The sequence below is a fragment of the Chlorocebus sabaeus genome, chromosome 13 (assembly GCF_047675955.1).
Source record: "Chlorocebus sabaeus isolate Y175 chromosome 13, mChlSab1.0.hap1, whole genome shotgun sequence".
NCBI lineage: Eukaryota > Metazoa > Chordata > Mammalia > Primates > Cercopithecidae > Chlorocebus > Chlorocebus sabaeus.
In genome coordinates, this window is record NC_132916.1 from 1,419,890 (window position 1) to 1,440,088 (window position 20,199).

At 48.9% G+C, this 20,199-nt stretch overlaps 1 protein-coding gene across 1 annotated transcript in view; it reads left to right on the forward strand.

Annotated features, from left to right (window-relative positions):
• Positions 1-19,708, forward strand: part of THBS2 (thrombospondin 2) — a 41,005-nt gene extending 21,297 nt beyond the window's left edge. Inside the window, exons 11-22 of the mRNA XM_008007878.3 lie at positions 782-909; positions 984-1,136; positions 1,606-1,824; positions 4,613-4,720; positions 5,983-6,142; positions 8,071-8,189; positions 8,951-9,185; positions 10,901-11,128; positions 12,046-12,317; positions 12,987-13,084; positions 14,205-14,344; positions 17,961-19,708. Of these exons, the coding sequence (XP_008006069.3) occupies positions 782-909; positions 984-1,136; positions 1,606-1,824; positions 4,613-4,720; positions 5,983-6,142; positions 8,071-8,189; positions 8,951-9,185; positions 10,901-11,128; positions 12,046-12,317; positions 12,987-13,084; positions 14,205-14,344; positions 17,961-17,968 (1,868 nt within the window). The 3' untranslated portion in view covers positions 17,969-19,708. The remainder of the gene's footprint in view (positions 1-781; positions 910-983; positions 1,137-1,605; positions 1,825-4,612; positions 4,721-5,982; positions 6,143-8,070; positions 8,190-8,950; positions 9,186-10,900; positions 11,129-12,045; positions 12,318-12,986; positions 13,085-14,204; positions 14,345-17,960) is intronic.
• The last annotated feature ends 491 nt before the right edge of the window (positions 19,709-20,199 follow it).

Below are 20,199 nucleotides of genomic sequence, written 5' to 3' on the forward strand. Positions count from 1 at the left end.
AGATAGTTATGTGGTATGGAACATGGTGTGTGGGTAGTTGCATGGTATGGAATGTGGCACATGGATAGTTGTATGGTCTGGAACATGGCATGTAGGTAGTTGTTCAGTGTAGAACATGGCACGTGGGTAGCTGTGTGGTCTGGAATGTGGTATGTAGGTAGTTCTATGGTCTGGAACATGGCACGTAGGTTGTTCGGTGTGGAATGTGGCATGTGGGTATGTGGTGTGAAACGTGGCATGCAAACTGTGATATGATCCGGAGCGGGGCATGTGGGTTGTGAAACATGGCATGTGGGTAGCTGTGCAGTGTGGAACGTGGCACATGGGTAGATGTGTAGTCTGGAATGTAATATGTAGTTGTATAGTGTGAAACGTGACGTGAGTAGCTGTGTGTTGTGAAACATGGTGTGTAGGTAGTTGTGTGGTGTGAAACATGGTGTGTGGGTCACGGTGTGGTGTGAAATGTGACACATGGTAGATGTGTGGTCCGGAATGTGGCATGTAGGTAGTTGGGTGGTGTGGAAGGTGGCGTGTGGGTAGTTTTGTGGTGTGGCCCGTGGTGGGTAGTCATAGTGTGCGTAACCCACTGCACTGTGTCCACCTGAGCAATGCATTCTTGGAAATGACACCCCTTGATGCTCATCCAGAATCACACCACAGTATTCCTGACTACACAATTGGATGACAAGGACATTCAGAGTGTTTGACAGCACACAGGGCGGGCTTCCCTCTGTGCTGCGCAGGGTGCGTGGTTAACTCTGCTGCACCTTCTCCCACCCAGATGGCTGTTTATCCAACCCCTGCTTCCCGGGAGCCCAGTGCAGCAGCTTCCCCGATGGGTCCTGGTCGTGCGGCTCCTGCCCTGTGGGCTTCTTGGGTAATGGCACCCACTGTGAGGACCTGGATGAGGTGGGTGACCCCGCCCTGGGCTGTGGGTGCCCTGGAGGTCGGGAGCGGCCTCTCACGTCTGCTTGTCCCCGCAGTGTGCCCTGGTCCCCGACGTCTGCTTCTCCACCAGCAAGGTGCCTCGCTGTGTCAACACTCAGCCCGGCTTCCACTGCCTGCCCTGCCCACCCCGATACAGAGGGAGCCAGCCCACTGGGGTCGGCCTGGAGGCAGCCAAGACGGAAAAGCAAGTACGCAAGGCCGGCCTTCCTTGTGTGTTGTGGAGGCTTTGGAAAAACCAAATGAGCTTGGAAAAGAAGCAGGAGAAAGGAGAGGAAGGGGTGGTGTGGCCCGGGAGAGACATGGGAGGGACTGGCCCGGGGAAGCTGAGCACCGACACGGCTTGGCGGCTCCTCTCAGCGCGGGGTGAAGGGCTGAGTGCTCAGGTAGGGCCTGTGAAGGTCAGGCCACAACCTCTCAGCGATTAGCGGCATCCCTTGGTGAGCTGCAGCCGAGGCTCAGAAACGATGACTGAGTCACTCACAGAGCCTCAGGAACAAACAGCACCTGCAGTGCACGTCCAGAAAGCCCTTCCCACTTCAGGACTTGGGTCTGCTTGGGACAGGGCCTGCTGGGGGCCGCGGTGCCCGACGTCCCGCCTCGACGCCTCCAGAGCCATCGTCCTGCCTGTCACTAACCACACAGCCCTTCTCCCCTTAGGTGTGTGAGCCCGAAAACCCATGCAAGGACAAGACACACAACTGCCACAAGCACGCAGAGTGCATCTACCTGGGCCACTTCAGTGACCCCATGTACAAGTGCGAGTGCCAGACAGGCTACGCAGGCGACGGGCTCATCTGCGGGGAGGACTCGGACCTGGACGGCTGGCCCAACCTCAACCTGGTCTGCGCCACCAACGCCACCTACCACTGCATCAAGGTGAGGCGCGGGGCTCGCAGGGCACCCAGGACCACGGTGGTCAGCCCTCCTCCTGGTGCCAGGGACGCTACGTCGAGGTGGGGAGCACAGCGAATTTGGAAGCGTGGTGAATTTGAAGGGAGCGTCTCTAAGGTCTCTTGCCTGATCACCAGGTTGAATGCGTCCCCCCGGTCCCCTTTCTGGGGGTCCTTAGTAGACACAGCCACACTCTGGCACCGCCCGCTGCTGGGCACCAGAGAACAGCAGGCGCCTCGGCCCATATTTGCAACCGTGTGCATCGCATCACCCGAAAGTGTGAGTAGAGGGAGGACGCTGCCAGCTCCACGCTCAGCTCCAGGCTGTGCCAAGGCCATTGTGTCTCAGGCAGGTCTGGCCAGGCTTTGTCACTTGGAAAGAGTTAGGACATGGTTTTCTTCCCAAAGCCCAGGCGTGTTGCGGTATAAGGAGCAGCTCAGCTGGCTGGGAGAAGGAGCTCCTTCGGGGCCCATCACAGGCTGGACCGCTTTCCTGTGGCCACCGGAACGAACACCACGGTCCAGGAGGCTCAGAACAACAAAAATCTGTTACCTCGCAGTTCTGGAGGCCAGAAACACGACGTCATGGTGCTAGCGGGGCCATGCTCCCTCTGCTTCTCCCAGCTTCTCTGGCTCAGCCGTTGCTGGGCTTCTGGGGCTGGTGGCTGCATCACCCTGACCTCTGGTCTGTCTTCATACCACTTTCTCCAGTGCCTTTCTCTCCCGAAGCTTCCTCTGCCTCCCTCTGATAAGAACACCCGTGGTTGTGTTTAGGGCCCACCCAGATAATCCAGGATGATCCTCTCTGTTCAAGGTCCTTAACCTAATTGCACTTGTTACCATATAAGATGAAATTCACTCCAGCCATATCAGGTGACATTCCCGGGCGCCAGACACTAGGACGTGGACATCCATTGTGGGGACCACCACTCAGTCCACCGCACAGGGTGCCCCACAATGTGTTAGTGCAGTTTTATGCCTTAAGAAAGTCAGACACGGAAATGCCACAAACTGACACAAAATATCACTTGAAAATATAACTATATTCATTTTTATTTAATATTTAATCATGCTTGTGAATTTGTGGTAATTTTGTCTTTCAGTCCCTCTTGACTAAAGATGGCAAATACTGACGGAAACAAAATACGAATATGTTTTAAAATCAATGAGCCGGGCGCGGTGGCTCACGCCTGTAATCCCAGCACTTTGGGAGGCCGAGGCGGGCGGATCACAAGGTCAGGAGATCGAGACCATGGTGAAACCCTGTCTCTACTAAAAAATAGAAAAAAATTAGCCGGGCGCAGTGGCGGGCGCCTGTAGTCCCAGCTACTCGGGAGGCTGAGGCAGGAGAATGGCGTGAACCCGGGAGGCGGAGCTTGCAGTGAGCCGAGATTGCGCCACTGCACTCCAGCCTGGGCGACAGAGCGAGACTCCGTCTCAAAAAAAAAAAAAAAAAAATCAATGAGGCACTGATCCCAACCTATGTTACACCCCTTGGCTACCCGGGCTACCCTTCCTGAAGCCCCTGATTTCAGAAGGTCAGCTGCAGCTGAGACCATGCTGCTGGAAGATATCCTGATTATTCTTTCCATTGTTGTGGAATTTTAGATGGAAATTTAATAATTTCGAAAATGGTACATAATTTACAAAGTTATATATATGTGTGTGTGCGTGCGTGTGTGTGTGTGTGTGTGTATATATATATATGGGACTGCCCAGAGTGTGCTGCCAGAAATGTTTTGAATAATTTTATCTATTTTAACTGCACAAAAATAGATAAATATATATATACACACACACACACACACACACATACGCACACACACGCACGCACACAAAATAATTTAAAAGAGAGACTTGACAAGGGACTCCTGTGCCTGTTCCCATATTCACCCGACACACAGGTGCTGGGTCCTCCCCATTGCCAGGGGCCCCCATCTGGGATCCGTGTCCTCCACGACAAGCAACATGCTGTCCTTTCTTGATCTGTGAGTGCTGAAACTCTGGGCTCCAGGACACGACTCCAGGTTCTGTCTTCTGATTCAATGAGTGATGCACTTTGAGCCACGGGGAGGAGACACCCGTTGGGGCTCTTGTACACGTGTTCAGGAAACTGAAACAGATGCTCTACTCTCTACCTTTCCCTGGATTTCCAGTTCCCTCGAGTTGTTAGTGTCTGTACAGCTCAGTTTTAAATTGTGGTATAATTGGACTGAAATGAAATGAGTTTTTTGCCCTATTACATGCATTACCCACTCACCGTGAAGAGCTGAGTTAGCAGATAATTTCAAGTTCTCAGCCCTGGTTTCTGAATATATCACATACATATTTGAAAGACTCCTTTCTTTGAGATCTTTTGGCTGGTGAGGGTTAAACGTTTATAAGCTTTGGCATTTTGATTTATGAGCTGAAGTCTGTGGGAAGGAAAGCACCACTAAAGCCTCTTTTCTCCCCCACGTTCTCTCAGAGCAATACCTTGTCATTCTCTTCTTGTTTCTGCCGTTGTTTGGCAACCTCACTGGGATCCTGGGCTCCAAACACTAGTTTCTTTTGTCTCCCTCATGAGTAGCGGTGACATAATTTCCAGGGCAGGAGTTGAGATGAAATCCATGCGCCTCTGGCCTCCTGGCTCCTCTCTGAGCTCCCACTGGAGATCGAGGACAGATGGGGGACGCTTCCTTCCTCAGAGCCACGCTGGTTTCATTTCACCTGCATTCCTGAAAGAGGCGCTTTCCTGAATGTTTTTCCAAGTATTCTTCCTTCTCTAATTGCAGGATAACTGCCCCCATCTGCCGAATTCTGGGCAAGAAGACTTTGACAAGGACGGGATTGGCGATGCCTGTGATGATGACGACGACAATGATGGTGTGACCGATGAGAAGGTAGGAGCGGCTCGTGCCGCGCACCTGCCCTGGGTTCCAGGAGCAGTGAGGACCGCAGGAGGCCGCTTTATACCAAACAGCCCTTATCAACGTAACTGCCATTGTCTTGCAAGCGTTTGTGCATGAGCAGTTCCCAAAGGTCACTGTAAAGTCAGTCACTTGCAAAAGCGGATTACCTCAGTGCATGGGACTGCCCAGAGTGTGCTGTCGGAAATGTTTTGAATAATTTTTCTATTTTAACTGCACAAAAATAGAAGACCTCCTCTCCTTGTGCTGAGGAGCCAGTGATGGGCAAGGCTGACACCACCATGAGTGACAGACTTGCCTTTATGGCAACCTTTAAAATATTATCATTTTTCTGAGAAAATTGCTGTGAACACAAATGGTTTAACGTATTTGTACACAAAACAGCTCTAGCAAGAATAGATTACGTTTTTACTCACTGCTTTCTTACATCTGACTTTGATGGAGACATTGACTCACTAATCCATTCATTTATTCGATATTTACATCTCTCCTCACCATGAAGTGTATGTTATACTATTTTTGCCTTAGCAATCTCCGAATTTTCAACAGAAGACAGATGCATAAATGATGATAAAATCATTTTATATTGAAAAAGTGTTTGGCGAGGGCTAACTGGCTTTTTTTTTTGACGGAGTTTCAATTTTGTCACCCAGATTGGAGTACAATAGCATGATCTTGGTTCACTGCAATCTCCATCTTCTGAGTTCAAGCGATTCTCCTGCCTCATCTCCCGAGTAACTGGGATTACAGGTGCACACCACCATGCCCGGCTAATTTTTGTATGTTTAGTAGAGACAGGGTTTCACCATGTTGGCCAGGCTCGTCTCGAACTCCTGACCTCAGGTGATCCGCCTGCCTCAGCCTCCCAAAGTGCTGGGATTAAAGGTGTGAGCCACCTCACCTGGCCCTAACTGGCTTTTAGAAGTGCTGGTATTAAAGGCCTGAGCCACTGAGCCTGGCCCTGGTCTCGAACTCCTGACCTCAGGTGACCTGCCCGCCTCAGCTTCCCATAGTGCTGGGATTAAAGGTGTGAGCCCCTGTGCCCGGCCCTAACTGACTTTTTGGTGTGCTGAGATTACAGGTGTGAGCCACTGTCCAGCCCTAACTGGCTTTTGTGTTTGTTTGATTTCTATATTGATTTTCATCAGTTTTTAGTACATAACTTATAAGCGCTAAACGGCTTGACACACATTCCTATGATCTTCGTTAAAGTCTTCTCGTTCTTGTTTTTCCAGGACAACTGCCAGCTCCTCTTCAATCCCCGCCAGGCTGACTACGACAAGGATGAGGTTGGGGACCGCTGCGACAACTGTCCTTACGTGCACAACCCCGCCCAGATCGACACAGACAACAACGGAGAGGGTGACGCCTGCTCCGTGGACATTGACGGGGACGGTGAGTGCTTCTGCTCCTTCCGACGCATGCAGTTCTTTTTTTTTTTTCTTTTTTATTTTTTGAGACGGAGTTTCACTGTTGTTGCCCAGGCTGGAGTGCAATGGCACCATCTTGGCTCACTGCGATCTCCACCTTCTGAGTTCAAGCGATTCTCCTGCTTCAGCCTCCTGAGTAGCTGGGATCACAGGCACACACCACCACACTCAACTAATTTGGTATTTTTAGGAGAGATGGGGTTTCACCATGTTGGCCAGGCTGGTCTCAGACTCCTGACCTCAAGTGATCTGCCTGCCTTGGCCTCCCAAAGTGCTGGGACGACAGGCGTGAGCCACTGTGCCCGGCCCAATGCATGCGTTTTAAGGGTCACAATTGGAGGCATTTGCAAGCTTCTTGTTTTATTCTGAATTTTGATAAGCTCCTCTCATTTTTACGCTACTATAAGATTAAATGATTCGTTCAGTTATTCTCACAGGGGCCCATGCTTATTCTGCCTTGCCTTTTCCTGAGGGTCGGGGACACTGGCCACAGGACCGCCCTAGAGAAAGCTATGCATTTGGTATCCTCCTCTCTCTGACCCAAGCCTCGAAGTCCTGGGCCTCATGCTTCTTCATGGCATCTTGTCTAAAGTTCACCCTTCATTCAAAAATTCCAAGAAGCCATTACATGTTTTCATCAAACTGAGCTTGCAGGAGCCGTGGGTCTCTCCTGTGCCCCCATCCTGGGACATCTGCCTCTGCGCCCTTATTTCTAAATATGTATTGGAAAGCTCCTCCCACAGGGCTCAGTTAGAATAACGTGGGTGTATTGTGGCTACCTCTGCCACTGCTCCCCGTTGATGCTTTACCTGGAGAGTTTGCTGGTGTTGGTAAGCGAGCTCTGCAACCCAGTGCCACCGTCACCGCACGGCCGCTCCTTCTCTCGGGGTGCCTGGAGACCAGGCGAGCGCTTCTGTAGAACCAACAAGAGCTTGGGGCAGGCTCACGTCCACGCCGAAGCTCGACCCCAGCTCCTTCACACTGGGCCTCATGGGGTCCTCTTCCCAGCCCAGCGCCAGCCACACCCCTTCTGAGCCACCCCAACCTGCTGTTCGGTCTCACGGAGGGGTTCTCAATCTAATCCTTTCCCCTGATTTCTGCCTCCACCCTCTTCTCGGTCTCGGGAATGTGGTGGGTTGCTGTCTAAGGGCTCGTGGTGGCCGGGGGCTCCTCGGTTCTCATCCAGGGTGGCATCTGTGATGTGCTGGATGCAGATCTCAAGCTCCCAGTCCCTTCCGTTTTTATTTTTTAGGGGCTCCTTACTTCCCTTCTCCAGACCTCACATGACCAAAGCAAGGCGAGAGTCTCAGCTCAGTTCTGGCTCTTCCTGTGGACTCGCTGCCGTGTCACGTTTTGCTCTGTCATTTGTGACACTGTCGCTGATGGGATTGTTTAGTTCAGTGCTAGTTTACATTTTTATAACTTCACTATCAATGCGACTCACCATTTTCATATTTCTTAAAATAAGATATGACATCGAAAAACCCTGCCACTGTCTGCCATTGTTTTTTCCTACTCATGTGCATGGATGATAAGCTCCTAGGAGCTCAACGTGTACTTTCTGAGTGGGTATTAGGGAGAAACAAGCAATTTAGCAAGCTCAGATTTACACGGCGACAGCACGTTCAACTGCCCCTCCTGCAACATTGCCCAGCAATCTCCAAAAGTTGGTTCTATTTCAAATGAAAGGAATTTGAGTCGTAATGAAATACATCGTATGTTCTTCTAAAATCTAATAGTCTTTATATTTTACTGTATTCTTAGGCTTCTTTTTATTATCATTAAATAAAAGTGTAGCTGTAAGCAATTTCACTTGATAGGAACCCAGTGAGCTTCTCCTAAACTCACATGTCCTTCTGGTTTGTTTTTTTTTCCCCCTTTGAACACCAACAGATGTCTTCAATGAACGAGACAATTGTCCCTATGTCTACAACACTGACCAGAGGGACACGGACGGTGATGGTGTGGGGGATCACTGTGACAACTGCCCCCTCGTGCACAACCCCGACCAGGTGAGGGCAGCTGCGGGCAGGCGGGGTTGGGGGTCCTCATCAGAGGGACTCGGATGGTGACGGTGTAGGGGGGTCACTGTGACAGCTGCCCCCTGGTGCACACCCCCGTCCAGGTGAGGGCAGCCGTGGACAGGCGAGTCTCAGGTCCTCATCAGTCCCCTCCACGGGGCCTTGGCAGTCTTCCATGAGCTCCGCCAAGACAGGATAACATGGAGTTTTCAATGACTTCAATCGAACACATTTACTCAACTCAAATCGCAGCACAATTCTTGTATCTCAGTGGCCACAGGCCAAATGAATAAATGCCTTCACCTCATCAGCTGGAGCGAGGTTGCATCTTCACAGAATTCTCTCCCCATTTTCCTGATGCCAACTAGGAATTGGCTTTATTCCCAGGTTTGCGTTTGAAAGAGACAAGGGAAGGCAGTCATCTTGATGCAGCCCATAGGACATATTATAGCAAATGGTGTAAAAAAAAGACATAATTACTTGGTAGTTCGTGCTTTTCCAGTGAAGAAGCACAACGTCTTCCTTTAGTGAAGTGAATTACTGTGGAGAGGTGGCAGAGGGTGGAGAGATTCCTGGCCCCAGTGCTGGTCCTGACGTCAGGGTCAGTGTGACCTTAGACCAGCCGCCCTTGCATGACCCGGGGCTTGTGCTGCAGGACGAGGAGGCGGCTCTCAGACTTGCGTCCTGCTGGTTCCTCTCCACCTCCTCAAACTGGCGCTCCTCTGCTGTTTCCCTCACGCCCCATCCCCTAGACCGACATGGACAACGACCTCGTTGGGGACCAGTGTGACAACAACGAGGACATAGATGACGACGGCCACCAGAACAACCAGGACAACTGCCCCTACATCTCCAATGCCAACCAGGCCGACCACGACAACGACGGCCAAGGCGACGCCTGCGATCATGATGATGACAACGATGGCGTCCCCGACGACAGGGACAACTGCCGGCTTGTGTTCAACCCAGACCAGGAGGACTTGGACGGTGGGTGCTCTCCCAGCTCATCAGGCATGGAGGAAAACAGCTTCTGAGCAACCCACCAGGGCAGAGACACGTATGCACAGAGATCAGCTTAAATCTGCTGCTGGACAAAGGGCAGTTACTTTGGGCATCTTAAAGCTATGGGTCCACACAATATGAGTTTCCTCTGCCCTGACACTCAGCACGTTCTTGACTGTGTGTGTGCCCTTCAACAGGTGTGCTGCCTCAAGTGTGTGTGCGCGTTGGGAGGAGGAGAAATCCCTGCCCCCATGTCACTGCTAGATCATTGATGATCTCCTAGAAACAAAGCCAGTTATAAACATAGGATGAATTGGAGATTTGGCATATGGGGCCAGGCAGGGGACAGGGAGGATTTTTTTTTAAGAGCATTTTTTTAAGAGCAAAACAAACAAAAGTGGCACGAGTGTGAAGCGTGAGAGGAAGAGCTGCTTTGCTCAGGGGTGAGCATAAATAGGTGGCCCATAGGCACGGGGGGCGCTGAGGAGGGAGCTGGATGGGCTGCAGTCCTCAAAGTCAGAGTCCCTGAGTAATAAACAAGGGCACAGCTGTGCTCTGGGGATTCGTGGGTGGCTGTGAGAAAGTGGTCCTCACTCGGAGTTGGGGTCTGGCTGACACAGGCTCTCTTTGGAAGCCGTGTCCTTGACAGATGGAGATAAGGACTTGAGGGGCGCCTGAGACAGCATGACTCAGAAGTACGTGGGAGACGCTGGGATCAGAAGGGCAGCTCCTGGGTTCTCCCTGAGCAGCATGAAGGGATGGAGTGAGCACAGGAAGCCTCATCCGGACTCCATGCTCTAGTGGGCAGGGGCTTGCTCCCCAGGCAGCCTTTCCACAGAGAGAGCCTGGGGTGGAGAGAAACTGACAGGGAGAGCAGCATTTCAGCATTGCAGAGTGCCCTGATAGCAACTACGCGCCTGCCGCACGGTGGATGGAGTATGTTCTTGAACAGAACGAAAACTAGTTGAAGAATATGATGAGATATTCAATCCAACTTACCTTTCCTCATTCTAAAACAGCAGGCCATGTGGAAGCTAATTCAGTACGTTGCTATCTGCCTGTCAGGTTATCGTCATTGCCGTAGACTGACTGGACACGTGGCAAATTCGTGTTGCCCCCCGTTTGCACCAGGCCCACCTCATCCCCAATCCCCACTATGCCACAACCCTGTTGAGAACTTGACAAGGACCTCCTAAACAGCAGAAGTCCATGTCTCCCTAGGAAAAACCATTTTAGTGTGAGTTCCGCTTTGATGCCCAATAGACTATAAAAGGCAGGGATGACTAAGAAAAGTAATAACAGACATTCAGAGAACTATCCAAAAAGAAAGCTGGAAATGCAGGTTGATATTACTTGACAGCCATTCAGGTTTTATACCCTCAGCGTTGAGTTTGGAACACAGCGAGAAATGGCTTTATGTGAATTTGCTGTGCTGGCCTTTGCTGTGTAATTATCACAAAAATGTTGTGAAAAGAGTTGAGGCTCCTCACAGCCGCGAAGTCAAATGTTTTGGGGATTGCAGAGCATGAATCCACAAAACACGGCAAAGCACTCAGTCTTAGATGTCCGGGGAATGACGCCCTCATGCTTCTCAGGCATAGAAAAGCAAATGGCAAACCACCGACTTTGCTTCTTTGTTTCGTGTGTGTGTGTTTTAGTTATTTTTATTTTTTATTTTTTGGCTTGTTCTTTGTGCGTAGGTGATGGACGGGGTGATATTTGTAAAGATGATTTTGACAATGACAACGTCCCAGATATCGATGATGTGTGTCCTGAAAACAATGCCATCAGTGAGACAGACTTCAGGAACTTCCAGATGGTCCCCTTGGATCCCAAAGGGACCACCCAAATTGATCCCAACTGGGTCATTCGCCATCAAGGCAAGGAGCTGGTTCAGACGGCCAACTCGGACCCCGGCATCGCTGTAGGTGAGTCTGTGAGTCATGGTGGTGGTGCCAGCATTGCTCTGGGGGAGGCACCCACAGAGGATGCAGACTGTGCTTTAAGATCATGCAAGTGGGATGCCGTGTGGTCTTTCTGGAAGCCCCCATCCTTCCATGGTCTGTGAAACTGTCTGCCTAGATAAGCTTGACAGGCACATGCACCTGCTGTTCTGAAGTCTGAAATGTCAGTAAACCATTTTATTTTATAGACTTGGTCTATGAAATGGGACCTCATAACCCCCTCAGTACTCTTGTAAGTTGGATCTTAAATCCCTTCAATTCCAATAATCTCATGGTAAAAGAGCCCACTGGGGATGAAGAGGGGAGCCCGCCCCGCCCGCTGGGCATCCACTCTCAGATGGTCACAGGGCCAAGCTGGGGATTGCCTGAAATCTGTTTCTTTTTTCTTTTTCTTTTTCTTTTTCTTTTTCTTTTTCTTTTTCTTTTTCCTTCCTTCCTTCCTTCCTTCCTTCCTTCCTTCCTTCCTTCCTTCCTTCCTTCCTTCCTTCCTTCCTTCCTTCCTTCCTTCCTCTCTCTCTTTCTCTCTCTCTTTCTCTCTCTTTCTTCTTCTTTTTTTTTTTTTTGAGATGGAGTATTGCTCTTGTCACCCAGGCTGGAGTATAGTGGTACGATCTCGGCTCACTGCAACCTTCGTTCCTGGGTTTAAGTGATTCTCCTGCCTCAGCCTCCTGAGTAGCTGGGATTACAGGTGCCCACCACCATGCCCGGCTAATTTTTGTATTTTTAGTAGAGACGAGGTTTTGCCATGAGTGGTCTCAAACTCTTGACCTCAGGTGTTCTGCCCGCCTCGGCCTCTCAAAGTGCTGGGATTACAGGCATGAGCCACCACTCCCGGCCACCTGAAAGGTGTTTCTAACAAAACCTTATGGCATTACATCCAGGTTTTGACGAGTTTGGGTCCGTGGACTTCAGTGGCACGTTCTATGTAAACACTGACCGGGATGACGACTATGCCGGCTTCGTCTTTGGGTACCAGTCAAGCAGCCGCTTCTACGTGGTGATGTGGAAGCAGGTGACGCAGACCTACTGGGAGGACCAGCCGACACGGGCCTATGGCTACTCCGGCGTGTCCCTCAAGGTGGTGAACTCCACCACGGGGACGGGCGAGCACCTGAGGAATGCGCTGTGGCACACGGGGAACACACCAGGGCAGGTGAGGATGGCCAGCCGGGCCCATGCATCTCCTGTGTGCCACTGTGGCTGCGGGGGGAGTTTCAGCAGGACTAGCCCCACCCAGAGACCCCAATTTTGTTTTTATCAATTTTAACTCCAGGCACAGTTATTTTAATAATCTTACTTTATTATAGACACTGTGCCTGGGGTTACAACTCAACACATTTGATTATTACCAGTTAAACACAGTTGCTAATCCTTTTACAAATTAAACCTCTTTTACCTTCCTCTGGAGAACAGGAGTGAGCACAGGACATACCGATCAGATATAATATGAAAAACATTTTTTTAAATTGAAGATAGGTAGAACTGAATATCAAAACTTTAAGTATTTTGCCCAACATCCAATATCAAGGAAAGAGAAGATCCAGACATGAACCCAGGAATCTAGGGTCAGGTGCCTGGGCTCTTCAATCCAGGAATCTGAGGGTCAGGTGCCTGGGCTGTCAGCCCTGAGCCACACTCTCTGTCCATGGGCTTCAATCCACAGTAGAGATTTGGATGATAAACACATCAGAGAGAGATGGAGCACCATGAGCCTTAAATGTGAACTTTCAGAGTCATGTTTTTGCTTCCTGCTTGGTGTTACGGGGCTGTGGTTAAGGTCCTGGGTGCCCATGGCACTCAAGAGTGCTGTGTTCTCCCTCAGGTGCGAACCTTATGGCACGACCCCAGGAACATTGGCTGGAAGGACTACACGGCCTACAGGTGGCACCTGACTCACAGGCCCAAGACTGGCTACATCAGGTGAGGGCAGGTCAGCGCAGCTGCATTTCTTCCAAGGGGCTTCTCATCAGACGGCACATTTGAACATTAATAGACAAATAAGCTCAAGTGAATTCTAATTTTTGGTTTTATTCTAGATTCTTCAGCATTAACTGCCTTCTCTTTTCTGTCCTGCATCTCTACTAAATATTACATAGTTTTAAAAAATGGTTGAAAAGGAGAACATACAATCTGCTTTGTTTTTAAAATGACTTTTGGGATGATAAGCGTATTTTCTCCTAATGAATAGCCCAGGCAAGGGAGAACACCTGCAGTTAGAATAACTGCATCTTTGCAGAATTAGCATGTGCTTTATTGGAGATTAGATTTGTACCTGCTTCTGATGATGTAGATGGCTGAATTTAAAACACGGTTGTATGAAGTTTTGACACGGTTAGCCCAACATAATCTTTTCCTTTGGCTTAACGGCTTTTGTAATTGATTTTTATTGAAACAAAATGTGGTCAGTTTAAAATCAAGGTATTTTCGTTTTTGTTTCTTCAAAGTTAATAAGCACCAAGATCAGGCCGGACTCTGTACAGATGCCAGGAGTGTGTGAGTCCCTGGCAATAGTAGGCAGATCTGTGTGGGTGAAGTGCAGGCTTATGGCCTGGCTGGAACGTTTCCCTAGAGGGCCTCCCATTTATTCACACTTACGCCCCATCCTCCCGTTGGGGGCTTGGTGTATCTGGTCCTGCTCCCACACAGCTTCCACAGTGGGGAGGAAAGTCAGTGAGCTCATGATTTTAGCACATGGTGAAGTAGGGAGAGTCCAGTGTGGCTTCCCAGGAAGTGGGAAGTTTCCTCCTCACCCCACCAAAGGCAGAGTCTCCTCTAAAGCCCTTGCCAGGGTGACTGTAAGTGAACTCACAGAGTGTGACAATGGTGTGGTTGCAAGAAGGAAGGCGTGCCCTGGATCAGTGCTGCACCAGGGGAGGCTGGAGCTCCAAAGGAGAAAGCCAGCAATGCCCCCTGGGGCACTGAAGCCCTGGGCAGGGTATCCACAGCTCGTGTCGGGAGCCGACCTGCCACCACTGGTGAATGCTTCATGGAGTTCATGTTCTCTTTCTTTCCTCCTCTTCTTTTTACAAACCATTTTTAGAGTCTTAGTGCATGAAGGAAAACAGGTCATGGCAGACTCAGGACCTATCTATGACCAAACCTACGCTGGCGGGCGGCTGGGTCTATTTGTCTTCTCTCAAGAAATGGTCTATTTCTCAGACCTCAAGTACGAATGCAGAGGTGAGTGTGAGTGCTTCAGGTTAGTGGGGAAGGCATGTGGCACCCAGAAAGGGAAAGGGGTACACAGTGCACTTTTCCACTTACAAAAGCTGTACATCAGGGCAATAAACCTAATGCATGATACCACACGAGATCCCTGCACATTCCAAGCAGCCATTTCATTTGGTCAGCTTGGATTGTTATTTGTGGTAATTGCATTTGGATGCCTCTGGTAGAACACTTTCCAATTATTTACAGGTCCCACCCATCCTCATTGTGCCATATCCTGGAGTTTCCTAGATTTCCTCCACCTTCCAGGCTCCTGACGCCATTTTAGATTGGTACCCTTGCATTAGCAATGGCAGGCAGGCAGGCAGGAAGGAAGGAAGGAAAGAAGGAAGGGGTTTCTCTATAGTTATCTCGCTACAAGTATATTTGAATCAAAATATTATAGACCTGGAAGATAACTTGAATCCCATCTGCTCTAATTCCATGACTTCACGTGCACATTACCCTTCCACAGATGCGGGAAATAAGGCTCAGGCTGCTTCTCAAAAATTACACATTGAAAATCGTGTGTTTGGCTGGGGGCAGTGGCTCATGCCTGTAATTCTAGCCCTTTGGGAGGCCAAGGCGGGTGGATTCCCTGAGTCAGGAGTTCAAGATCAGTCTGGCCAACAGGGCAAAACCCTGCTGGGGTTGATTTCTCTGCTTGTTCTGTGGAAGTTTTCTTCTTATGTTAGGATGTCTTTCAAGGCATCTCATTTCTTCCCATCCATCCATATCATTCATCCACCCACCCATATATCTCATCCATCCACCCATCCATCCATCTATCCATCCACCCATCCGCCCATCCATCTCATCCATTCACCCAACCATTCATCTCATCCATCCATCCATTCATTCATCCATCCACCCACCCACACACCCACCCATCTCATCCATCCATCCATCCACCCACCCATCTCATCCATCTATCCATCCATCCACCCATCTCATCCATCCATCCACCCATCTCATCCATCCATCCATCCACCCATCTCATCCATCCATCCATCCATCCATCCATCCATCCATCCACCCACCCATCCATGTAATCCATCCACCCACCCACCCACCCATTTCATCCATCCATCCATCCATCCACCCATCCATCCATCCACCCACCCACACACCCACCCATCTCATCCATCCATCCATCCATCCATCCACCCACCCACACACCCACCCATCTCATCCATCCATCCATCCATCCATCCACCCATCTCATCCATCTATCCATCCATCCACCCATCTCATCCATCCATCCATCCATCCACCCATCTCATCCATCCATCCACCCATCTCATCCATCCATCCATCCACCCGTCTCATCCATCCATCCATCCATCTATCCATCCATCCATCCATCCACCCACCCATCCATGTAATCCATCCACCCACCCACCCACCCATTTCATCCATCCATCCATCCACCCACCCATCCATCCATCCACCCACCCACACACCCACCCATCTCATCCATCCATCCATCCATCCATCCACCCACCCACACACCCACCCATCTCATCCATCCATCCATCCATCCATCCACCCATCTCATCCATCTATCCATCCATCCACCCATCTCATCCATCCATCCATCCATCCACCCATCTCATCCATCCATCCACCCATCTCATCCATCCATCCATCCACCCGTCTCATCCATCCATCCATCCATCTATCCATCCATCCATCCATCCACCCACCCATCCATGTAATCCATCCACCCACCCACCCACCCATTTCATCCATCCATCCATCCACCCACCCATCCATCCATCCACCCACCCACACACCCACCCATCTCATCCATCCATCCATCCATCCATCCACCCACCCACACACCCACCCATCTCATCCATCCATCCATCCATCCATCCACCCACCCACCCACCCACTCATCCATCTCATCCATCCATCTACCCACCCATCCACACAACCATTTCATCCACCCCCACCCACTCATTATCCCATCCATCCTTCCATCTCATCCACTCACCCACCTACTCATCCATCCATCCACCCACATATCCATCCATCTCATCCATCCATCCATCCATCCATCCATCCATCCATCCATCTCATCCACTTACCCACCCACTCATCATCCATCCATCCAGCCACCACTCATCCATCTATCTTATCCATCCATCCATCTCAGTCACCCACCCACCCACTCACTCATTCATCTCATCCATCCACCCACCCATCTATCTCATCCATCCATCCATCCATCTCATCCACCAACCCATTCATCCATCCATCCACCCACCCACCCATCCATCCATCTCATTCACCCACCCACCTATCTTACCCATCCATCCATCCACCTATCTCATCCATCCATGTCATCCATCCATCCATTCATCTCATTCATCCATCCAGCCATCCATCCATCCATCCATTCATCTCATCCATCTCATCCATCCATCCGCCCATCCATCTCATCCATTCATCCACCCATCCGCCCATCCATCTCATCCATTCACCCAACCATCCATTCATCCACCCAACCCACACACCCACCCATCTCATCCATCCATCCATCCATCCATCCATCCATTCACCCAACCACCCATCCACCCATCCATCCATCCATTCACCCAACCACCCATCCACCCATCCATCTAATCCATCCACCTCATCCATCCATCCATCCATCCATCCCCCCATCCCCCCACCCACCCACCCATCCATTTCATCCACCCCCACCCACTCATCTATCCCATCCATCCATCCATCCATCTCATCCACTCACCCACCTACTCATCCATCCAGCCACCTATCCATCCATCCATCCATTTCATCCACCCACCTATCTCATCCATCCATCCATCCGTCCGTCTCATCCATCCATCCCCCCATCCCCCCACCCACCCACCCATCCATTTCATCCACCCCCACCCACTCATCTATCCCATCTCATCCACTCATCTATTTCATCCACTCGCCTACCTACTCATCCATCCATGCACCCACCTATCCATCCATCCATCCATCCATCCATCCATCCATCCATCCATCCTTCCATCCATCTCAGCCACCCACCCATCCACTCATCCATCCACCAATCTAGCCACCCATCCATCTAATCCCCCACCCACCTATCTATCCCATCCATCCATCCATCCATCTCATCCACCCACCCATCTCATCCATCCATCCACCTATCTCATCCATCCATCTCATCCATCCATCTCCTCCATCTCATCCATCCATCCATCCATCCATCCATCCATCCATCCATCTCATCCATCCATCCACCCATCCATCCATCTCATCCAGCCACCCACCCACCTCATCATCCATCCACCCATCCATCCACCCACCCATTTCATCCATCCATCCATACATTTCATCCATCCATCCATCCATCTCATTCACCCACCCACCCATCTCATCCATCCACCCATCCATCCACCCATCCATTTCATCCATCCACCCATCCATCCATCCATCCATCCATCCATATGGTAGCTCTCATTTTTAATTAAAGTAGTTATATTTCAGGTTCTAGGTGAAACAAAATAAAACACTACCCATGGCCCAGTCATCCTAACTCTGTTTATTGCTTTTTTTCTTTTTGTAGATGTTTAAACAAGATTTGCTGCATTTCCGGCAATGCCCCGTGCATGCCATGGTCCCCAGACACCTCAGTTCATCGTGGTCCTTGCGGCTTCTCTCTCCAGCAGCACCTCCTGTCCCTTGACCTTAACTCTGATGGTTCCTCACCTCTTGCCAGCAAACCTAAACCCAAGTGCCTTCAGAGGATAAATATCAGTGGAACTTAGAGATGAACATCTAACCCACTGGAGGAAACCAGTTTGGTGATATACAAGACTTTATGTGGAGTGAAAATTGGGCATGCCATTACATTGCTTTTTCTTGTTTGTTTAAAAAAAATGACGTTTACATATAAAATGTAATTACTTATTGTATTTATGTGTATATGGAGTTGAAGGGAATATTGTGCATAAGCCATTATGATAAATTAAGCATGAAAAATATTGCTGAACTACTTTTGGTGCTTAAAGTTGTCACTATTCTTGAATTAGAGCTGCTCTACAATGACACACAAATCCCATTAAATCAATTATAAAGAAGGTTCAATTCAAATTTGAGGTAATGTTATAATAACGAGAGATTAGAAGACAACAGGCATAGCAAATGACATAAGCTACCAATTAACTAATTGGAACATGTAAAACAGTTACAAAAATAAACGAGCTCTCCTCTTGTCCTACAATGAAAGCCCTCATGTGCAGTAGAGATGCAGTTTCATCAAAGAACAAATATCCTTGCAAAATGGGTGTGATGTGGTTCCAGATGTGGATTTGGCAAAACCTCATTTAAGTAAAAGGTTAGCAGAGCAAAGTGCTGCGCTTCAGCTGCTGCTTGTGCCGCTGTGGTGTCGGGGAGGCTCCTGCCTGAGCTTCCTTCCCTAGCTTTGCTGCCTGAGAGGAGGCAGAGCAGACGCACAGGCTGGAAAAGGCATATCTAACTCATATCTAGGCTTTGGTAACTGCAGACAAGTTGCTTTTACCTAATTTGATAATACATTTCATTAAGGTTCCAGTTATAAATGTTTTGTTAATATTTATTAAATGAATATAGAATGCAGCTCCATTTACCAATAACTTATTTTAAATATGCCTAGTAACACATATGTAGTTTAATTTCTAGAAACAAACATCTAACAAGTATATAATCCTGTGAAAATATGAGGCTTTATAATATTAGGTTGTCATGATGAAGCATGCTAGAAGCTGTAACAGAATAAATAGAGAATAATGAGGAGTTTATGATGGAACCTTAATATATAATGTTGCCAGTGATTTTAGTTCAATATTTGTTACTGTTATCTATCTGCTGTATATGGAATTCTTTTAATTCAAATGCTGAAAACGAATCAGTATTTAGTCTTGCCAGGCACACCCAGTAATCAGTCATGTGTGATATGCACAAGTTTGTTTTTGTTTTTTGTTTGTTGGTTTGTGTTTTTTTTTTTTTGCTTTAAGTTGCATGATCTTTCTGCAGGAAATAGTCGCTCATCCCACTCCACATAAGGGGTTTAGTAAGAGAAGTCTGTCTATCTGATAGGGGGCAAATCTTTTTCCCCTTTCTGTTAATAGTCATCACATTTCTATGCCAAATGGGAACAATCCATAACTTTAGTCTTAATGTACACATTGCATTTTGATAAAATTATTTTTGTTGTTTCCTTTGAGGTTGATTGTTGTATTGTTGTTTTGCTGCACTTTTTACTTTTTTGTGTGGAGCTGTATTCCCGAGACCAACGAAGCGTTGGGAGACTTCATTAAATGTAGCGACTGTCAACAGCGTGCAGGTTTTCTGTTTCCGTGTTGTGGGGTCAACCGTACAATGGTGTGGGAATGATGATGATGTGAATATTTAGAATGTACCATATTTTTTGTAAGTTATTTATGTTTTTCTAAACAAATTTCTCCTATAGGTTGATGAAACGTCATGTGTTTTGCCAAAGACTGTAAATATTTATTTATGTGTTCACATGGTCAAAATTTCACCACTGAAACCCTACACTTAGCTAGAACCTCATTTTTAAAGATTAACAACAGGAAATAAATTGTAAAAAAGGTTTTCTATACATGATCTCTCTCCCTTTTTTAAAAAGAATTAGCAGGGTTTCTACTGGGGGGAAAGGGGTAGAAGGAATTGGCATTTTGCTTCCTCTAATGTAAGCAGGCCTGTGGTGTGATCACGGGCTATCTCCTCACAAGTCACAGGTTAAAATGCAGGCAGAAGGGCCTGGTGGAGAAGGAAGCCCTGCTTGGCACAGGCCTCTGTTC